This window comes from Globicephala melas, chromosome 6 (genome assembly GCF_963455315.2).
Source record: "Globicephala melas chromosome 6, mGloMel1.2, whole genome shotgun sequence".
Lineage (NCBI taxonomy): Eukaryota > Metazoa > Chordata > Mammalia > Artiodactyla > Delphinidae > Globicephala > Globicephala melas.
The window spans coordinates 56933128-56954505 of NC_083319.1; the positions used below are offsets into that span (position 1 = coordinate 56933128).

The 21378-nt window shown below is 43.8% G+C and overlaps 1 protein-coding gene across 1 annotated transcript in view; it reads right to left on the reverse strand.

Moving 5' to 3' along the window:
* The window catches only part of GLDC (glycine decarboxylase), a 99160-nt gene extending 82287 nt beyond the window's left edge, over positions 1 to 16873 (reverse strand). The window contains exons 1-2 of the mRNA XM_030877154.2: positions 16404 to 16873; positions 15784 to 15862 (exon numbers count right to left, since the gene is read on the reverse strand). Coding sequence (XP_030733014.2) covers positions 15784 to 15862; positions 16404 to 16658 — 334 coding nt within the window. The 5' untranslated portion in view covers positions 16659 to 16873. The remainder of the gene's footprint in view (positions 1 to 15783; positions 15863 to 16403) is intronic.
* Positions 16874 to 21378: the final 4505 nt, after the last annotated feature.

Below are 21378 nucleotides of genomic sequence, written 5' to 3' on the forward strand. Positions count from 1 at the left end.
AAACAATTATATAAAACAGCAGTGGCTGCTACGAGAGATGTTAATATTTATCTGGAGACCCTAAACTCTCAACTAGAATGGTGCAGGAACCTGATTCTTCCTTTTGCGAGAAAACCCATTCTCTCATACCTCCCAGCAGGGCTGAGGATGTTAGTACAAGTTCGTGTGCCCAGTGAAAGAGCTTCAGTTAGAGCCCAGTTCCCTTCTCATCCATTCTGCAGCCTATCCTGTCCATATGCCTTCACCACGCAGACTAGCCAGGAACCCACTGCCACATCCCACATCAGTTCAGGGTGTCCATATATCAATACATATCATCATCCCTCATAGTTGCCAATGTCCTACACACTTGGATAAAACACTTGAAAAAATTTAAAGGCCAATTAGCATAAAAGAAGAGCAAAAAAATTAATTATAGATAAGTCCCAGAAGCATAAAAATGTTCAAACTTGAGTTTTTAATCCTGTAACAGAGGAGATTTCCCTGGTGGTGCAGTGGTTAAGACTCCATGCTCCCAATGCAGGGGGCCGGGGTTCGATCCCTGCTCAGGGAACTAGATCCCCCATGCATGCCACAACTAAGAGTTCGCACGCCACATATAAGGAGCTTGCCTGCTGCTACTAAGACCCGGTGCAACCAAATAATCCTATAACAGATATACTCTAGTCCCTATGGAACCAAATTTTCCAAGCACCTGTGGGCTCTGCCCCTACCCAGATAGAGCTAATACAAATACAGCAGGCCCTCCAGGACCCACAGCTTCCAAATTTGTGGATTTCAACCAAGAATCAAAAATATTCGGAAAAAAAATTTTCAGAAAGTTCCAAAAAGCAAAACTTGAATTTGCCCGTGTTGGCAACTATTTACATATCATTTACATCGTATTTACAACTATTTACATAGAATTTACCTTGTATTAAAACTATGTACATGGCATTTACATTGTATTAGGTATTATAAGTAAGCTAGGGATGATTTAAAGTATATGGGGAGGTTGTGCGTAGGTTATATGCAAATGCTGCACCATTTTATATAAGAGACTTGAGCATCCAAGGATTTTGGTATGGTGGAGGGTGGGGGTAAGGGGGCGCCTGAAGCCAATCCCTCCTGGATACTGAGGGACAACTGTATTCCCTGATTGGCCTTCATCATAGCCTGGTCTTGACAACCAATTTTACATTCTATTGGGAACAAAGTGAGTTAATAGAATGAGTAGTCCTCTGTACACCAAGCTAAAGGACACTCATGAGCCATCAAGAGTAGGGTAGGTACTTGGTCATGCTTCTGGAAGTTATAATGGTCTGAGAAACCTTTACCATTCACTCATCCATTGCTCATCATGACAACCTACAAGTCAAGACAGTCTGTGACTTGAAGAACAGAGAGTTAAACTGCTTCTTACTGTGATAAAATCAAGACCTCACCTAGAGATTATCATACTAAGTGAAGTCAAAGAGAAAGACAAATACCACATGATATCAGTTATATGTGGAATCTAAAAAATGATACAAATGAACTTCTTTACAGAACAGAAATAGACTCACAGACACAGAAAACAAACTTATAGTTACCAAAAGGGAAAGAGGAAGGGGGGATAAATCAGGAATTTGGGATTAACAGATACACACTACTATATATAAAACAGATAAACAACAAGGACCTACTATATAGCACAAGGAACTATATTCAGTGTCTTCTAATAACCTATAATGGAAAATAATTCAGTTATATGTATATAACTGAATCACTTTATACCTGATGCATCATAAACCAACTATATGTCAATAAAGATAAATAAATTAAAAAAAAATCTAGACCTCAGGCTTTACCAGTCACATTTAATAAAAAACACTCCCCAAAAACACAACTTAATGAGTGTCTGGATTATTTCTAATGTTTGTTCACTGGTCACCATTTCTCATACCTACTAATGAAATCTGACTTTGGTCCAATCAGCAGAAGAGCCAACCTAGTACATTTAGGAACCCAGAGTTTGAGTTACTATGTTAAATAATGCCAAGATCCAATGGACATGGAGAAAAGGGGAGAAGAGGGAAAAGTCCACAATCAGAGGTCTGCCGCTGAACCTCTCTGAAATGGAGCATAGCAGAAGCAGTCTCTAAGAGCAAGTTTTGGGGCATGATTGGTCTAAATAAAAGCCCAAATCCTAACCATGCAATATCCACCACTGTACTTCACAATAGAGTTAGATTCCTCTCCCCCTTGGAAAAGAATGCCTTTCTAGAGAAACAGGGTGGGATCCTTAAGTCCAAAGTGGCAGTCTTTTCCACCTACGTAGTAAAAGAAGCATTTTAAAAAGGCAATTGTGTCATCCAAACCCTGGGCAGCACAGTCCCAGGAAAGCTGTGTGAACAAAGAGGAGAGAGGAAAATGATCAGCTTCCCCCCAGAGTGAGCCCCACAGCAGTGCACATTCCTCACTCTTGTCCTTCCAACTGGACAAAAACAGCTTCTTCCTGTTAACAGGCCCAATTCCAGTAACTATCTTCCTGAATATGAAGGACAATGAAACAAACCAGGGAGGAAATGAGACAGAATGAGAAAGGGAATGTCCATTAAAAAACACTTGGATGGATAAACAACAAGGTCCTACTGTATAGCACAGGGAACTATATTCAATATCCTGTAAGAAACCATAATGGAAAAGAATATAAAGAACTATATATATAGATAGATAGATATACATATATATAAAATATGAAAAACTATATATATATATATATCTCTGAATCACTTTGCTGTAAACCAGAAACTAACACAACATTGCAAATCAACTATACTTCAATTAAAAAAATAAATAAATAAAAACAAAACACTTGGAGACAAACTGTCATTCTCCAGACGTCTGCCTACAGCCTCAAAGAGCAGCCAGACCTTGCATTACTGTGCCCTCCCAGTCATGAAATTCCTTAGTCCTTTAGCGATCTAAGCAGTTAAGTTCTTTTCTTGTGGAATAAATACCTGCTTCTCACCTTGTTTATTCCTCTACCTCAGCACGTTGCATAACGCCCTGGTCCTAATGTACCAAGAACAGAGTTCAGTGACCTGGGCACCATTCCCTAAGAAACTACAGGTGGGTCTCACAATGTTCCTGCTTCTCAGAATTCAGAATGAATGCTTCCTCCTTACATAATTCCATATAAGAGCCTTTCCAATGGTAACTCCCTTGTCACTTGCACCTAAAACATCAAGGAGAATTTTGTACCAACCACTTCCCCAAATATACTTTCTGGTAGGAATAAGCTGATTTAGCTGTTAAATTTCTAGGCCTAGGTTTTAATTTCCCATACATGTGAACTTGGACAAGAACTAGGAGAATGTCATTAGAATAAACAGGCAGGCTATATGGGTCAAGATACCTGCTACACGCCAACACACACACACACACACACACACACACACACACACACACAGTTCCCCACCTTTAACCCATTCCCAAACACACAATTTTTTTTTGCCACAATTATATGGAAAAATGTATCCATGCTTTGCTTTTGCTTTTCTGACAATCTAAAAATATTATGCCTAAGTTTCTACAGAGTATATATTATTCTACCATTTATATTAAAAAATAAATATCTATGGAGATGTTGTATATTAACAGAATATCTCTGGGATGATTCTTAAGAAACTGATAAGTGAGAAGGGGTCTTGCTTACCCTGTATATCTTTTCATGCTCTTGAATTTTGGATAATACGACTGTCATTTATTCAAAAAATTTAAATTGAGTTAAAATGTTACACCCAGAACAAAATCCTGCTTGTGAAATACATGGGTGCAGACATCTGCTGTCCCCACAGTGGCTGGCTGTCCACAGAGCATTTTCCAGGCAGCCCAGCAACGCACAGCATGGAGCAGCCATTCAACCAGCAACAGAGCCTCCCTCCCACTCCCTGCCCTTCACGTGCTTTGCAAGATTCTCAGAAAAGGACTCTAAGGAAATCATCAGGACTGGAAACCAAGAAACTCATATCTGAATTTCCCAGAAAGGGCTTTTTCTGCCAGAGGCTGAAGGGAAGAGCTGGGGCTAGAATGTGAGGACAGAGGCTGCTTTAGCATTTTTCTTGCCAAAGCTGCTCAGGAACCATGGGGGGGTGGGGTCCGGGGTCTCAAGATAAACAAACCATGGATGATAGCATATATCAGGATTTTCTGATTTCCTGAGTGGAAGCCAGAATTTGCCTACAAACTCCATCCTAATGTGTAGCCTTTTTCTAACTTCACCTAATCATTTGCAGCACCTCTCTCCCTCCCCCGTAAATAAGTGGGCTTAAGCATGGCTTAACCCCACTTACCCAGCCCATTAAACCCTACTCCCTCTTATTTGCCCAGTTTCTTTCCCTAGCAAAGGAGGGTTTCACAACCACAGTCTGCTGAATTATAGAATTTGTTCAGTCCAGGAAGGCAAACCAATCTATAAGCTCGTTAATGCAGAATAATGACATGGAAACTCTTTGAATTGAAAACGCTTCAAGACTGGCAGAGGGGCGCCCACCCCATGCGACAGGATGTGGTCTGGGCAGCACCACACAGGCCTGACCTGGGGCTCTGGCCCCCCAACCCTAAGCCTGCCAGGCTCTTTCCCATCTTCTTGATCAGCCAATTAATACCCCAGCTCACCCAGCCCCTCATGAGTCTTGGGAATTAGAACCCCTGGCCAGGCACTTCCAGCCGAGAGGGGCCAAGGCACGTCCAACCCGTGTTTCTGATGGCTCCATGGTCCCTCGTCTCCACAGGAGTGAGCAGTCCCTAGAGCTCTGCCTGCTCACCCAAGAGATATACAGGTTCAAGATCTTTATAGCAGCTGTAGGAAAACCAGAAGAGCATCCCATGGCGGGGTAGTGGGGACATGTCTGTTATTTACTTCTGGGACTTGGGTCACACTACTTTCTGTGGGAGACCTCGTCAGCCGCCCCTTTTCATTCCATCTATAAACATTTACAAAAGAAGTGTACAGAGAAACATTACAATTCATAATATTTACCTGGAACACCAGTTGACCTACGTAAGCAGGCCAAATGGTCAATTTGAAATGAGAATCAGAGTGGAAGTCCTGGAGTGTTTGTTTTTCCTCTTTGCTGCCCTGTGAGTAGCTTGTCACGGCCAGCAGAGCAAGAACAAGAAGGGACAAATATGTATTGAGTCCAACTTAAACAATTTAAGATGTTTGCAGGAAAGAGAGAATTTTTATAGATCAAAGGAATACAGGCATATGGAGAAATTTGTAATCCAGCCCAGAATCTCACCAACTAAATTATAATCTCTTTGTGGACAGAGGCATAGTGGTTGCTAGGTACATACTAGGTGCTCAGAAAATACAAGTGAATGAAAATTCACCTAAACTCCCACATATAGTTGTTAGCTCAATATTCACAATAACTCACCTAGCACAGAATCCACAATGACAAATCAATGTGCAAACGGTTCTCACATCCCTAAAGGCATGAACTTCAGAGAAACATTTCTAAAGGGAAACTTGCAGCTATTAAGCCAGTTCTGTGAAATAACACAGTGCCTACAATAATTTCATATTTTCCAAACTTTTGTTTCCTTATTGTTTAATCAGTTAGTACATTGGATGATATGGACATTGAGAATCCTTACTAAAATTCCCAGTTTGCATTTTTATTAAAATACTTCAGGTTTAACAAGTAAAACAAACCTGAGCAGTCAAAACGAGATCAAAGTTCTTCACACATCATATAACAGAGATTTCTAAAAGCAAAGCACAGTGCCATTTGGTGGGGTGAAAAGAGGACATAAGGAATAGAAGCCAGAACACTCACCCTCCTGAAAGCAGCGCACAACCTCGTTGTGGGCCCCCCCCTTCAGGCTCCCGAGCAGGTCAGGCCCCCCACGCCCATTCCCATAAGGTGCTCACTGAGCTCCCATCCCAATGTGGACGGATGGGACTGCCTCACCTGTCTCCCACCCCAGCCAGCCTGTGTGGACTTGAAGTCCTTGGCCACTTGACTTTACCAATCCTCAAACTAAGCTAAACTCAGGCACCCCATTCCTCTGTTCCTGCTCCCAGGTCACTAAATGATGCTGGGTGAGGGGATCCTAGCAAACCTTACAGATTCAAGCCATTGAATCTCAGCAGGTCTTCCATGCAGGGTGATCTAGGCCCCTCACTACCCAGATGATCACTTTCTCACTTTTCTAATGCTCTGTCTCATCCTTCCTGCCTCTCACTTAGATCATCAGACAGGCAGCCCCTAAACTCCTCCCACCTCAGAGTGTCCTTATGTAATCATGTGTACTTTTTTCTCTCTTATGCCTAAGAAAGGTCCAGAATATGATATTGAGGTCCACAAACCCCTGACTTAAAATGTAACCTCTGGCCTCTTGGATTACTTCATCTCAGGCTGCTCTGCCTGTGTCTTTTTCCATGCTCTATTTCCCAATATCCTGGTTTCCACTTTCTTCCCAATACTTCATCCATAGGAAATCTCACTCATTCTCATTAATTCATTCAGAAGACTCACTAAATCTGCAACTCCATCCCTAATCTCTCTCTTGAGCTCTAGACTCGTTATTTCCAACTACTGATTCAGCTTTTTCAAATGCATGTTCCTGAGTACCTCAAATTCAGTTCTGCTCAAACAACACCCATGATCTCGTCTTCCTCTAGGACCCTCCTCTTCTCCCCGTTTGCTCTCTGTTAATGACATCTCCATCACCCCAAGACACTCAGCCTAGAAACTGACTGACAGTCCTACCTGCTGCCCCGCTGGACTGACCACCATGTTTGTACCAAAACCATACTTCCCACAGGCTGCTCCCAGGCAATTATTGATACTAAGCCCAACAGGAGAACTAATGCAGACCCATTCCTGTAAGATGTGGGACTCCTCTGATGGGTGACTTTGGTTCAAGGACTCTGCTCAGTCTGACCAAAACTTTTTAGATCTGTGCTGCAGTCTATGATTCTTCTTACCCAATTCTTCCATCCTTCTCCCCCTCCACCAGGGTCAGACCTGCATCACAGTCTAAAGACTCCCCTGCCTTCTCATGCTCCCACTCTTACATATCTAATATCATCTTGGTGACTGCTTCCTGGTAGACACATTTAAAATCTCACCTCTAAAATCTCCAACAGGGCTTCCCTGGTGGCACAGTGGTTAAGAATCCGCCTGCCAATGCAGGGGACATGGGTTCGAGTCCTGGTCCGGGAAGATCCCACACGCCGCGGAGCAACTAAGCCCGTGCGCCACAACTACTGAGCCTGCGCTCTAGAGCCTGTGAACCACAACTACTGAGCCCGCAAGCCACAACTACTGAAGCATGCGTGCCTAGAGCCTGTGCTCCGCAACAAAGAGTAGCCCCCGCTCACCGCAACTAGAGAAAGACTTCGCGCAGCAACGAAGACCCAAGGCAGCCCAAAATAAAAAAAATAAATAAAATCTCCAACAATCTCCCAGCTGGTCTCCTTGCCTCTGTCTCAGAGGCACTCTGCAAAACACAGTTTGAATATGTCACTTCCCTCTGTAATAACTGTTAATGTCTGCCCACTATGTAGAGGAAAACAAATCCTTTATCATGGCTTTGGGCCCTCCATACCTTGCTTTCCATACCTCTCTGCAGCTCAATATTCTACACACATGGTCTACTCACCAACCTCAAATAACCATGTTAGGTTATTTGAGGCATGTCCACACTTCCAAGCCTCTGCTCATGCCATAACCTCAGCTAAACCATTCATCCTATTTGCAGACCTAAGGAGCTATTCAGTATCTATCTCCCTATCAGTTTTAACCTACAGTCAGGGACCATATCTTTATCACCCTTTACTTCCTGATTCTTGCATCCTCAGTGCCTAAAGCAGTATTGTATTTTCCATTGAAGTCTCTCAAGGAATTAAAGTAGATGGAGGAGGCTATAGACATAGATTTGGTGATAGTGGCTTATAACCCAATGGTGACAAAGGGGAGTAGGTTGGGGCATTTAGTCTATGGGCAAATGGCCCTATGTACCTCAATAGTCCTCAAGAGTAATACCATATTTAAAGCACAGTATATTTTATTTTGATAGCATTGAGTACTTTTAAAAGTTAGATAAAATTCATTATAATTTATGATAGCAAGTATATGCTAATTTAGATGAATGTGGTAGTTTTTTAAATATCTATGCAGAAGATTTTTAGGGCAGTGAAAACACCCTGTATGCTACTATAATGGTGGATACATGTCATTATACACTTGTTCAAACCCACAGAATGTGCAACACCAAGAGTGAACCCTAATGTAAACTACGGACTCTGGGTGATGACGATGTGTCAACGTAGGTTCATCAGTGGTAACAAATGTACCCCTCTGGCGGGGATGTTGATAATGAGGGAGGCTGTGCATATGTGGAGGCAAGAGGTATAGGGGAATTCTCTGTACTTTCTGCTCAATGTTGCTGTGAACCTAAAACTGCTCTAGAAAGGAACGTCTATTAAAAAAAATTTTGCGTGCAATCTTGTTTACACTCCTCCCTTCAAAAGGTGTAAACTAATTCCCCTTCCCTTGAATTTGGGCCAGTCTTAGTGACTCACTTTTATGAACAGCATATGATATAAATGATACTATAGAACTTCCAAGACTAGGTCATAAAAAGAATAGTCTCTGCCTGGCTTTCCTTCTCTCCTGAATCACTGGCTCTGCAGGAATCCAGCTGCCATGTTGTGAGGACACTCAAGCAGTCTGTGGATAGACCCATGTGAGGAGGCACCAGGGCCTCCCGCTAACAGCCAGCACCAACTTGCCAGCCATGTTTATGAGCCACCTTGGAAGTGGCTCCTCCAGCCCTAGTTGAGCGTCCACCAACGTGAGACCACAACCTCATGAGTGACTCAGCCAGAACCACCTAGCTTAGTTGCTCCTGGATTCTTGACCCACGGAAACTGTGAGGATAATAAATGTTCATTGTTGTTTTAAGCCACAGTTTTGTAGTAATTTCTTATAAAGCAAGAGATAACTAATACAGTAACTTTGCCAATTTTTAAAAATATTGTTAAAGAATTCCATTTACATAAAATCTTTGATGGTGCTGGATGAATTCCATGATCCTTTAACAAGATGAAGAGGAAAAAGTTGTTTTATATTTTAAGTTCTTTGTCCCGATCACATGACCTATTTGGCCCCTCATCACCATATGTCAGCATGTTTGTATCCTTGCATGTCAAAAAATAAGCAAGTCCTGTGAAAGGATTTCAATCCAAAATGGAACCCAAGGGGAGTTCCCTAGTGGCCACTGTTGTGGCCCAGGTTCAATCCCTGGTCGGGGAACTCAGATCCCACAAGCCACGTGGCCCGTCCACAAAAAAAAAAAAAAAAAAAGGAACAATTTGAGACAGCAGAAACATAAAAGTTGAAGAGGAAAAGGATGAGACTCATACAGCCAAATGAAGATAAGGTGCTATCAGCAGAAAAAGGACTATTAAGAAAAAAAAAAAGGAACCCAAGGATATGAAATGGAGAATCTCACACATGCTCCCTCAGAAGAACAGAACTTAAGAACTGAGAGACTGATTTCCTGTAAACGCCTGATTTACAGAAGACTGAGACTTATCTCCAGACCAATGAACATCCACCAAGAATCTCTCCATACTCAAGCCAATGAACTTACTGGCTGGGTTCTGGCTGGATGTCCCTCTCTTTGTGCTCCCTGCCCAAAACACAACCTGCCCCAGACCCTCAGTAACTTGTTTGCAGCTTCTACAGCACATGTCTCCTAAATTGCAATTTCTCTGCTATTCCCAAATAAACTCAAATTTCTGGTAATTTGAGCTTGTTTCAGTTTACATCCTTATTTAGATTGATAGTTCAAAATATCTTAATGCTTAAAAATGATACTTTACAAAGACTGAGATTTCTCACTTGGTGTTCTAGTTTCAAAAGGAAGGGGAAAAAACTGATCACAATTTATTTTAGGATTCATCTCTTTTAAAATAAATATTTTCACCTCTCCACTTTTATCAGGATATATCACCACATATTTTTCTGAAATATCCCTGTAGTATAATAAGAAATATCTCTGGTCTTTGGTATTTCCTGAGTGACAAGAGTATCTTGTGTTATTCATACTCAAGTCCTTTTGAGCACACCTGAGTATCTGCTAATAAAGTGATTAGGGTGGGGTTCCTAAATAGCCTCAGGATGTGGCTGGTCAGCAAAAAGACCAAGTGATTAGAGGGCTGGAACTTTCAGGCCCACCAATTGACCTCAGGGAAAAGGAAGGGGGGAGGGGTTGCAGGATAAGCTCTATAAAAACAGCAGATTTGATGAGCTTCTGGGCTGGCTAATACATCCCTGTGCTGGGAAAGTGGTCCACCCCAGTTCCATGGGGGCAAAAGCTCCTGTGCTTGGGACACATCCAGACCCTACCCTACGTACCTCTTCATTTGGCTGTTCACCTGTATCTCTTATAATATCCTTTATAATAAACTAGTAAATGTAAGGAAATGTTAGTGTTCTGTGAGCTGCTCTAGAAAATTAATTGAACCAGAGGAGGGGGTCCAATTTATAGCTTGTTGGTCAGAAGCCCAGGTGAAAACCCTAACTTGTGATTGGCACCTGAAGTGGGGGCAGTTTGGGGGGACTTAATCTGTGAGGTCTGATGCTATATGCAGGTAGACAGTATCAGAAGTGAGTTAAATCGTAGGACAACCAGTTGGTGTCCCCTGAGAACTGAAAATTGCTCGGTGGTGTTGGAAAACACTCCAGAATCCCCCAAATCATTGACAGCATAATTATTCTATTAAGATTCCATCCAGGATGAGACTATAACAATACTCAAATAATTCCATAATTATGCTTCACACATTGCATTTTGCCATTTTCTTTTTCTCAATGAAGGAGCTGCCTTTTTGTGTTTTTCCCTTCTTATAATAACATATTTACACACAAAGAAAACATAGTCAATGTAAAGATTTTGTCTTTGTTTCTAACAGGAAAAGATATACCTCAACTTTTCGCATTGTTTTCAGAAATCCCTGTTTTTCTATCCAATTTCACATCACTTCTGTACACTCACAGCATTTTATTCATGTTTCTTATGACATCTTGGACACTTTAACTTTCTGAATCAATTTATGTTAAGATGTAAGCTCCTTGAGGATAGTGACTATGTTTTTTCATACATTTATCCTTACAGTTCCTCGCCTATACTAAATAGCCATAAACACTTACAATTTAGACAATATGTTGACTGTCCAAGGTATCAGTCAGAACAGCAGGGGTCTGCCTAACAAGAATTTATGACAAAAATAAAAGGACAACAGACTGCTGTGAGAGTCTAAACATATAAATAAGGAATAGCCAGACCACAGAACTTTCACCCACAACCTGCAGCAACCTACTCAGGAAACCAACCCCCTTACCTACAATAAACCACCTCTGAACTCAGCCTGCTACAGATTAGACTTGCAGAAAGCCATCTTTTGCTATCTTCAGTGACAATGGAGGAAAATGAATGATAACTTCGGTAACAATTGGCCCAGAAGGGCCAGGACTTGATTAATAACCGACAGCTTCCCTACTCTCGGTCCCTGCTTCCAATTTAGGACCAACCAGACAAAGCCAAACAAGCAGCCCTAACCAATCACATAGGAAGCCCTGCTTGAATTGGCCCACCTACCGCTTGCCCAGGCCAACAGGGCACACCTGAAGCCTTTCCTTTATTTCACTATGAGGTCTTCCCACTCCTCTGCAAAGCAGAAGGCTGACTCCTAGTGCAAGTTCAGAATAAACAGCCTTTGCTTTTCTCATTTGGCTGGTCTTTATTTATTTCCACAGTTGTATAATGAAAATCCATTGGAATTATCCTAAAGATGAAATAATAATTCATATGTGCTGGGAACTGAAGGAGCTAGGAATGGCCAAAGGAGAGATTTGTCAGAGACTGAAGAGTTTACAGGTTGCATCTCACAACAGACTTAATCCAGCTGAAAGATAATTGACGCCCACAGCCAGGGGAACAACTGCCCTGTAGGTGTCCTTGGGGTCAGTTCAGAAGAGTGCCCGTGGACTTCCCTGGTGGCGCAGTGGTTAACAATCTGCCTGCCAATGCAGGGGACACGGGTTCAATACCTGGTCTGGGAAGATCCTATATGTTGCAAAGCAGCTAACAGCATGTGCCACAACTACTGAGCCTGCACTCTAGAGCCCACGAGCCACAACTACTGAGCCTGCGCACTGCAACTACTGAGCCTGTGCACTGCAACTACTGAGCCCACACACCACAACTACTGAAGCCCATGAGTTCTAGGGCCCATGTGCCCCAACTACTGAGCCCGTGTGCTGCAACTGCTGAAGTCCGCACGCCGAGCCCGTGCTCTTCAACAAGAGAAGGCACCGCCATGAGAAGCTCGTGCACCACGACGAAGAGCAGCCTCTACTCACCACAACTAGAGAAAGCCCGCACGCAGCAACGAAGACCCAATGCTGTCAAAAATTTAAAAAAAAAATGGAAGAGTGTCCAACCCCACCTGGGTGACAGTCACCACCTGCAGCTGCGTTACACAATACCTCCTCCCTCTGCTCACTGCCCTCCATTAACCATTTATTAAAATCACTCTAACGATATCTCTTAGAATACAAAGTTCTCACAAGACCATCAAAAGTCTCATTCTGACAGCTCAGCCGGTCAATTCTGGTTGAATAACTTGAACATTAAAGGGTTTAGTGTCTCCTCTCTCTTCCTAAGCATGCTCACAATAAGCAATGTGCAATTTTGTGTAAACTTTAAACCCTGCTTCTGTGAACTTACAGGCTAGTTCAGTCTGGTTCGCTTGAGATGGCTTCACTGAAAATACTATACAGAGAGGCATATCATAGCCGAAAGCAATTGGCATGGTTCATAAAGTATTTAAATTTTGTATTAATAACAAAATAAATACATAGTTATTGTAGAAAATCTAGAAAAAGCAAAGGAATAAAAAGAAATCTAAAATCATCCGTAATGGCACCATACAGAGAAACAAATGTTCCCACTGACATATATCCTTCTAGTTTTTTTTGTTCTTTGTGTATGTCAGTGAGGGATGGAGAATTCACTTGACTAGATGAATCTGACAGGGTTTTGAACTGAATATCTTTGCTTGTTTCTCTAAAGTATGGTTTACTGTGAAGCCAACTAATGATCAAGGTATTCTTTCAAGGCACTTCCTGAAGTGTCCAAGGGGAGGGGGAGCATCCTGCGGGACAGCTGGACCCTCTGTACCTCCCTGACTCTGTCGGGCCACTCTGTCCTGTACAAGCTGGTCCCTTTAGCTCCAGCAGTCTCCCCCAGCCTTGTCCAGCAGAGCATAACTACCCACCCTTCGATACCCAGCCCTAGTCCTGAACTTTTGTCATCCCTTCCCTCGCCCTGGCAGCGGGCCTGAGTGTTCTCACACCTGTGCTCTCAGCCTGCCGCTGCATTTCCACTAGGGCAGCTGGCAAGGGGCAGAGTGATTCCAGTGTGATTGGCCTTGTGCATACCCGTAAACTGGATGCTCTGGAAGAGTCAGGACAGGAGTTTTCTACTTTATACACCCACCCCCTTGCAGAGGACACAACGAAGACAATGTAGACTGACGGCTGGAGTGTGAACAGCAGCTGGTCTGTGTGGGGTGAATTCTGCCTTCACCGCTTACCAGTGGTGACCTTGAGCAGGATTCTTACCCTCTGTATGCCATGGTTTCTTCATCTTTAAAACAGAGTTGTGAATGGTAGTTACCCCTCCGGGTTGTAATAAGGATTAAATTAATACATGAAATACACTTTAAAAAGTGCCCAGCACATGGTAAGCACTACATAAAGATTTGAGATTATAAAGTTATGCATAAGCACTAACCCAAGTATCTCCATGCTGCTACAGCTGTCACAATCTTCTTTTTCCTTAGCAATGAGGGATTTAAGACTCATCTAACTAGCTCTTATTAGTTTTCTCTGTATGCAGTGAACAAATATTTGGTCTAGAATTCCTCTGACTACAGTAGAACACAGGCATTCAGCATTCACGTGAAACCAAGTTTGGATAATGCTGCTCCACTGTTAAATGAAAATGCTTCTGCTAGAGGTTACCTGTACCAATTTGCTCTCCTCACGTGGAACACGTTCATTACCCATGACGTGTGCACACCTCAGATGAAAACACTGATGCCTTCTGTGCTGCCCACGACCACCTCCCCCTCCCCCTCCCCCCCATTTCCGCCCCCAGCTCACTTCCAAGTAGCAAGCTTTGCTGGAGAGCCAGCCCACTTCAGGGCAACGGGGGACTCCTGACTGTGCAATATTTTCTGAGTCACCTCAGACTAACCAGATGGAACCGGCCCCAAGTCTCACAGAAGCTGGGTTTAAAGTTTACACTTAAGTTGCAAATTACTTATCAGAAGTCTGCTTCTAAAGAGGAGAGGAGGAGAAATGGAATCCCCCAAGGTTCAAATTAGTCAGCTGGAAACAAGCACCTGAACTAAAAAAGGCTAGATAGCTTTGACATGGTTCCTAGATGCTAATGTTCTTCAGGAACATTTTATTTTAGAGTATATGGTAAAAGGGCTGACCTAACATGTCCTGACTTTGAAAGTCTCAGGAGGGCTTTTACTTATTCAAATATTCACCGATGGCTTGCTTCAAAAATATATAACTCTTCACTGTAAACATTCAATTAATCAGGATTCTGATTTCCTAAACCTTAAGCAGATAAGGCTTCCAGCTATCCCCAAGTCTCAGTCAGTTCAATTGGACAAAAAGCGCATATTTTCTTCTATGAACAAGGTCCCTGCTGTCAGGGGAAACGGTTCAGATTTGAAACTAACAAAGGGAGCAGCCCTCAGCACACCCTGAGTTACAGCATCAGCCAGCTGGAGCTGGACCTGCTTCATACCTCAAGTTCTATACTTTAAAACAAAATAAAGCTTGCCTTCCACATATCCTTTCTGTTCTAAAACGTAAAATAAACCAATTGTCTTCTCTTCACTTGACTCCAGAAGTAAGAGATAGCATTTTTATGATTCAAAACCATGAGAATTCTTTCCTGTTTATAAGAAAAAAAAAAAAAAGCTCTTCAGCTCTGCCTATTTGCCTTTAATTTTTTGTGGATTCGTGCTCAGCCCATGGAAGTCAAATAATCTTCAGACCATTAAAAATATTTTAAATATAAAATAAAATTCTCTTTCTGTTTGAATTTTAAAAATAAATAAAAAATAAATAAAAATAATAAAATTCTAAGAGAGTCTATGGTTAAACTAAGATTTCTTAATCAAGCATGAATCTTATTTCTGTTTCTCTATAAAAATCATTCAAGCTTTAAAAGTACTGCTGCCTTTCAGTAGGTATAAATAGTAAAATTTGGATGTGAGAGAGAACAATCTGAAGCTACTGTGGTATAAAGAACCTTGGGGTAGGAGGCCAGATGTCTGGGTTTCCTATTTTTGTCACTCCCCTGTTTGCATGACTGTAGGCAATTCCTTTTCCCTTCTGAGTATCTTGATCTGCAGAGAAGTGATGACACCTCTCAAGCCAAAGGATGGGAGAACCATGGCCTGGGACAGGTGCCTGGAAAGTTGGGAGTCCTCTACACGTGTTTGTGCACTGCCTTCCCCTGGGAAGTTTGCTGTCTCCACGCTGAGATAAAGAACTGAATTATTCCACCCTCTTCCGCCCCGTGCGGTACCCAACGCTGATTTATTTTCATAAACATTCTCCCTCCTGAGCAATCCTAACCCACAGCTGGACTTTCAAAGACCATAGAAGACAAATAGGCCAGAGCAAGCGGAATCTCCCGGTCACTTACAGACTGGGTCATCCATTTTCAAGGGTCTTTTCAAGCGGATGCTGGCGGGGACGGTCTTCTCGATCAGTTCATCAATGCTCTAAAATTAAAACGCAAGTCCGTGAACACTAAAGGCAGAGGAAATTGCTTCTCAGTTACAAGTCACCTCTGCATTTTGCATCTACAAAGGCTTGTGGGAAACTTCATTTAAATTGTCTAATTAGGGTTTCTTTCTAAAAAGAACAACTTTGAACAAACCAAAAATCACTGGAGAAAATTAATAATGAGTCGGGGTAGTGATTCGGCCACTTCGGGCTGGATTTCAGTGGGCAACCGGAGATAATCGGATAAATCAGAAGGTCCTTCTCTTGCAAAGTGAGAGCTCATCTGCAGGGCGACTTAGGTTGAAAAATATACGGTTTTGAGGCGCGAAGAGCGGGTGGAGGAGAAAGTAACCTGGTGGGAGCAGGCTGGGGCACGCAGACCGAGCGCGCGTGCTCGCTCCCACACCAGGGGCCCCGGGCCAGGGTGCGGGTCCCACGCGGAGCGAAGCAGAGCTCCTGGCGGGGGCCGGAAGGCCGTACGGGCAGAACCCGGGCGGCGCAGGGTGAGGCCTCTGAGGGCCGGGTTGGGGTCCTTACCGCCAGCCCCAGGGCCTGTAGCATCTCCCTCTGGTCTTTGTCCCCGGGGCCGATATGCCTCCTAGCAAAGTCGTCGTGTCTGGGCAGGAGGCGCTCGAGGAGGCGCGAGGCCCCAGCCCCGCCACTATCCCCGCCGCCGCTACTGCTGTCACGGCCGCACGGCGCCCAACGAGGCCCCGCGCCTCCAGCCAGGCGGCGGCCGCCCCCGACTCTGCAACCCAGACGCAGTCCCCAGGCCCTGGCGCACGTCTGCATGGTGGTGGTCGGGCCGGCGAGGGTCAGCTACGCTTTCGGCTCCTCTTCTGGTCGCGGTCCCCTGGGTAGCGGCTGTCCCCGGGTGGCTGGAGCCCCTCCCCGCTGGATGACCGAAGGGACGGATGGATGGTCAGAAGCAATGAATGGGTGCCGCGCTGAGCCCGGACACGCGCGCAAAGTTGTTACTCCACTCGAGGCACCTGCTTCGCACACTTTAAGCGTCGTTCTGGGGGTGGGCAGTGGGATACGGCCAGGAAACGCTCGGCCAATGGGAGTGAACGGAAGGGCGGGGGCGGGGTAGACCCCGCCCCCCGCCCCCTTTCCCTACCCGCTCCTCAGGCCCTCTGCTCCTCTCCCGGAGCCTTCCATTCTCAATTACTCCTACTCCATCTCTGGTTGACGCGGGGCGGGGGCGCTCCATGCGCTCCGTGCCAGAGGCCACGGGCGTAGTGCCTGGGGAATTCAGCTGAGATGGAAGAGGATTCCAACAGAGAAGCCAGACTCAAATAGTTGGATAGTCTCCATTAATTTTAGGGTATCTTTCCTGTCATATCTCATGGAAACCAATATGCACAGATGAGAGTTATTATATAGTTGTAGGATCATGAGCGAGTTGCCCAATCTCTGAGTTTAGGTTTCCGCATCTCATACCGCTGGATGGGATTTAAAGAGATTATGCATTGAAAGCACTGCCATAACACTAGCCTTGAGCTCTCTCTCTCTCTCTCTCTCTCTCTCTCTCTCTCTCCTCCTTCCCCCCACCCACGCCCCCCCGCAGGTGTGTGGTATAAAAATGCAAAAGATACAAAGGTATACATTTTGCACTGTTATTTTAGTTGGAAAATTATTTATACCTGGATATTTTTGAAATCTAATCTCTCTAGTTATCTCTTGAGATTTTTATCAAGAATGAACTTTCAATATTCCCACTGTCATTCTAATATGAGGAAGAGAGAAGGACAGAAATCAGCAGACCATTAGGTGTACTAACACTAGGAAAAACAGAAGGTGTCCTCTTTCTCCTCCTCTAAGCTTCCTCCTTCAATCATTTTCTGCACACTCTGGGTTCTGTAGCTGACAGGCACAGAGACTAGGCAGAGAGGCAAGAAAGTATAAAATAAAAAGCAGTAGGGGGGCTTCCCTGGTGGCGCAGTGGTTGAGAGTCCGCCTGCCGATGCAGGGAACACAGGTTCGTGCCCCGGTCTGGGAAGATCCCACATGCCGCGGAGCGGCTGGGCCCGTGAGCCATGGCCGCTGAGCCTGCGCGTCCGGAGCCTGTGCTCCGCAACGGGAGAGGCCACAACAGTGAGAGGCCCACGTACCGCAAAAAAAAAAAAAAAAAAAAGCAGTAGGCAAAATGTTTGTATGGCAGGCGGGGGTGAGTGGTGAGCTAGAATGGCTGGGTGGAATGTCTCTGAACAGCTTTTCATCCATTTGGAATTGAAATTACAGCCTTCATAAAAGTTGGGAGATATCCTCAGTGCTAGAGGCCATGGGGGGAGGGGGAGAAATGTGCATTTATTCCCCATTCCTGACTATTCTTTTTCTGTGTATCACAGGAACTGGAAGCAAGAGAACTATAATTCCAAGATTGGCTCCAGAGTTCTGAATGTTATTAGTCTTCTGTCAACAAGATACTCTTGTGTGAGAACTGGAAAATGGAATAAAAGTGGAAACCATTTTCTTATTTCTCTGACAGCAGCAGACAGATGCATGGGTGGCAGCAGACATGAAGCGCTTCTTTACCAGCCATCCATGTTGGTACAGCAAGGCAGCTGTGTCCATCAATGGAAATGTCCTGTGGTTTTCCAACCTAGCAGGCAGCAGGAATTTCTCACTGTCCTGGACTAGAGCTTCAGTGGTTGACCTGAAGATGGTGGTATTCTATCTACCCTGTCTCTTGCTCTTCCAGTCCTTCCACTGATTTTAGATGCACCTATTCCTGGCACTTTAATCCAGCTATGCTTGAAATATTTTGAGTGTTTTGTTTGTTTTCCTAAATAAACCTTAACAAAGATTGTAACTGAGGCCAATAGTAGCTTTAAGATAGTAATCTTAAAGCTTAAATGGATTAGCTATCTGACCCAATTCTGTTTGAAGACAGTGATAACATTATCACTAGTGGAGAATGAGATCATGATAGTCTTAGGCATGAAATGGAAAGAGTTACTTAAATTATCAGTGGGGAATAAATTGCTTATTGAAGAAAGGTCTTTGCTAGACCAAATAGTTGCTAAGTTAGACCCTTCTGGTGGGAATGATGCCTACAAGGACTATAGAGAGTGCTAGTGGCTTTTGAATGCCCAGGAGAGTTTACCGAATAAAATGACAGCTCAAAGAACTAGAGAGCTTCAATGCTCTATAACTTCTGTAGCTGCAGGGAGAAGGTATTTACAAGTCAGACCCAATGTTTGATCCAGCTGATTGTCAAATTATCATACAAGTTGAATCCACAGCTTTATTAGGACTCATATGTGAAAGCTTGGGATTAATTTAAAACCCTACCAAACGTAAGGTAGATAGCTAGTGGGAAGCCGCCGCATAGCACAGGGAGATCAGCTCGGTGCTTTGTGAAAGCCTGGAGGGGTGGGATAGGGAGGGTGGGAGGGAGGGAGACACAAGAGGGAAGACATATGGGAACATGTGTATATATATGGCTGATTCGCTTTGTTATGGAGCAGAAACTAACACACCATTGTAAAGCAATTATACTCCAATAAAGATGTAAAAAACAAAAAAAAAAGGGGAGATATGATAAGAAAACCAAAAAAAAAAAAAACCCTAAGATTTGGAATGGGGACATCTTCGTAGTTTGGGTTGAATTTAACTAGCTTTTTTTTAAATTTATTTATTTTTGGCTGTGTTGGGTCTTTTTTGCTGGGCGCGGGCTTTCTCTAGTTGCGGCAAGCAGGGGCTACTCTTCGTTACGGTGTGTGGGCTTCTCATTGTTGTGGCTTCTCTTATTGCGGAGCATGGGCTCTAGGCACGCGGGCTTCAGTAGTTGTGGCACACGGGCTCTGGAGCACAGGCTTAGTAGTTGTGGTGCACGGGCTTAGTTGCTCTGCGGCATGTGGGATCTTCCCGAACCAGGGCTCGAACCCATGTCCCCTGCATTGACAGGCGGATTCTTAACCACTGTGCCACCAGGGAAGCCCTTAATTATCTTGAATCCTCAAATCCCACTGAGTTCCCCTTGCCACTTGAAGCAGTCCCTTCTCCCCTCTCTGAGATGCTGGCCATCCCTTGCTTGAAGAGCCTGTAATGGCTTCACTGAAAAATTAAACTTTCAGGGACTTCCCTGGTGGTCCAGTGGTTAAGACTCCACACTCCCAATGCAGGGGGCATGGGTTCGATCCCTGGTCGAGGAACTAAGATCCTGCATGCCACACAGCACAGCCAAAAAAAAGAATTAATCTTGCAAAGGTATGCCAATTCTTCTTTACCTCTAGATCCACAGCCAGAGTCAGATTGCAGCATACCCTAGGAAAGTGAATAAGATGTCTGACACCAGAGGAGAAGCTTACACAGGGAAATAATTGCAAGACATTGCTAATGTACATTGGCACTGGAGGATTCCTGTGTAGGAGTGGGTTCTAACCAAGGAAGAAGGAATATAATATTGAAGTGATTGGTGTGTTTGCAGCACTAGAGATTCTGGATTTAGTGTATTAACTCAATAAGTCAGGAGTGGCTCTAAGGGGCTGCTGAGTTGGTTGACTGAAATCAGACTCAATAATGGCCTTCATTAAATTAGGTTAAGATACTAAACTTCCTTGGTTTAATAGAGAAGAAAGGATCCAAAGACTTGGTGAGAGGGAATTCCCTGGTAGTCCAGTGGTTAGGACTCCGTGCTTTCACTGCTGAGTTCCCAGGTTCAATCCCTAGTCGGGGAACTAAGAGCCCACAAGCCATGTGACCAAAAAAGAAAAAAAAAGAAAGAAAGAAAAAAAATCAAAGACTTGGTAAGATAAGAGTGTTGCATTCATCATGTGCAACACACTCTTCAACCCTTTCAGTGTATTCCTCAGTAAGACACAGAGGACAATATCTTCACCAAAAGAAATCCACTGGTTCAAGAGGATCAGCATTATTCTTGAAAAGCTCTGTACTTTATGTCTGCATGTGTGAGATGATGGTGGAAGATGCCACTGTTGAAATGGGCTCCCTGATTTCAATGGTAATGATGGAGTTCCAAAGTGGTAGAGGCCAGTGGCAACACTAGAAAACAGGGAACAGTGAGTAAGGTTGCTATAATGCACAGCAGAGTTAGAGAGGTAATCAGGCTTGATCCACAGGGATCTTTGGTGTTCACTAATTAATGAGCAGCCCATGAAAATCTTACTTAATCTGGTGAACCAAACTTTGATATGTCACCCAAATGGAGAGACCCAGTTGCTCAACTAGTTCTCTTACTTTAGCTGGTTTCATAGACCCAGAGCATCTTAGATGATGGGGATCTTAAGAAAGAATCCTTGAGAAAAGATCTTATGGCCCTGCTATAAGTATATACTATAAATCTTCCTCCTAAACTCTCCCAAAGATACTTGTGGTCATTTACCAAGTGTGATGGTTAATCTTATATATCAATTTTGCCTGGGCCACAGTGCCCAGATATGAGGTCAAACATTATTCTGGATGTTTCTGTGAGAATGCTTTTGGATTAAAGATTTAAATCAGTTGACTTTGAGTAAGGCAGATTGCCCACCATAAAGTGGGTGGG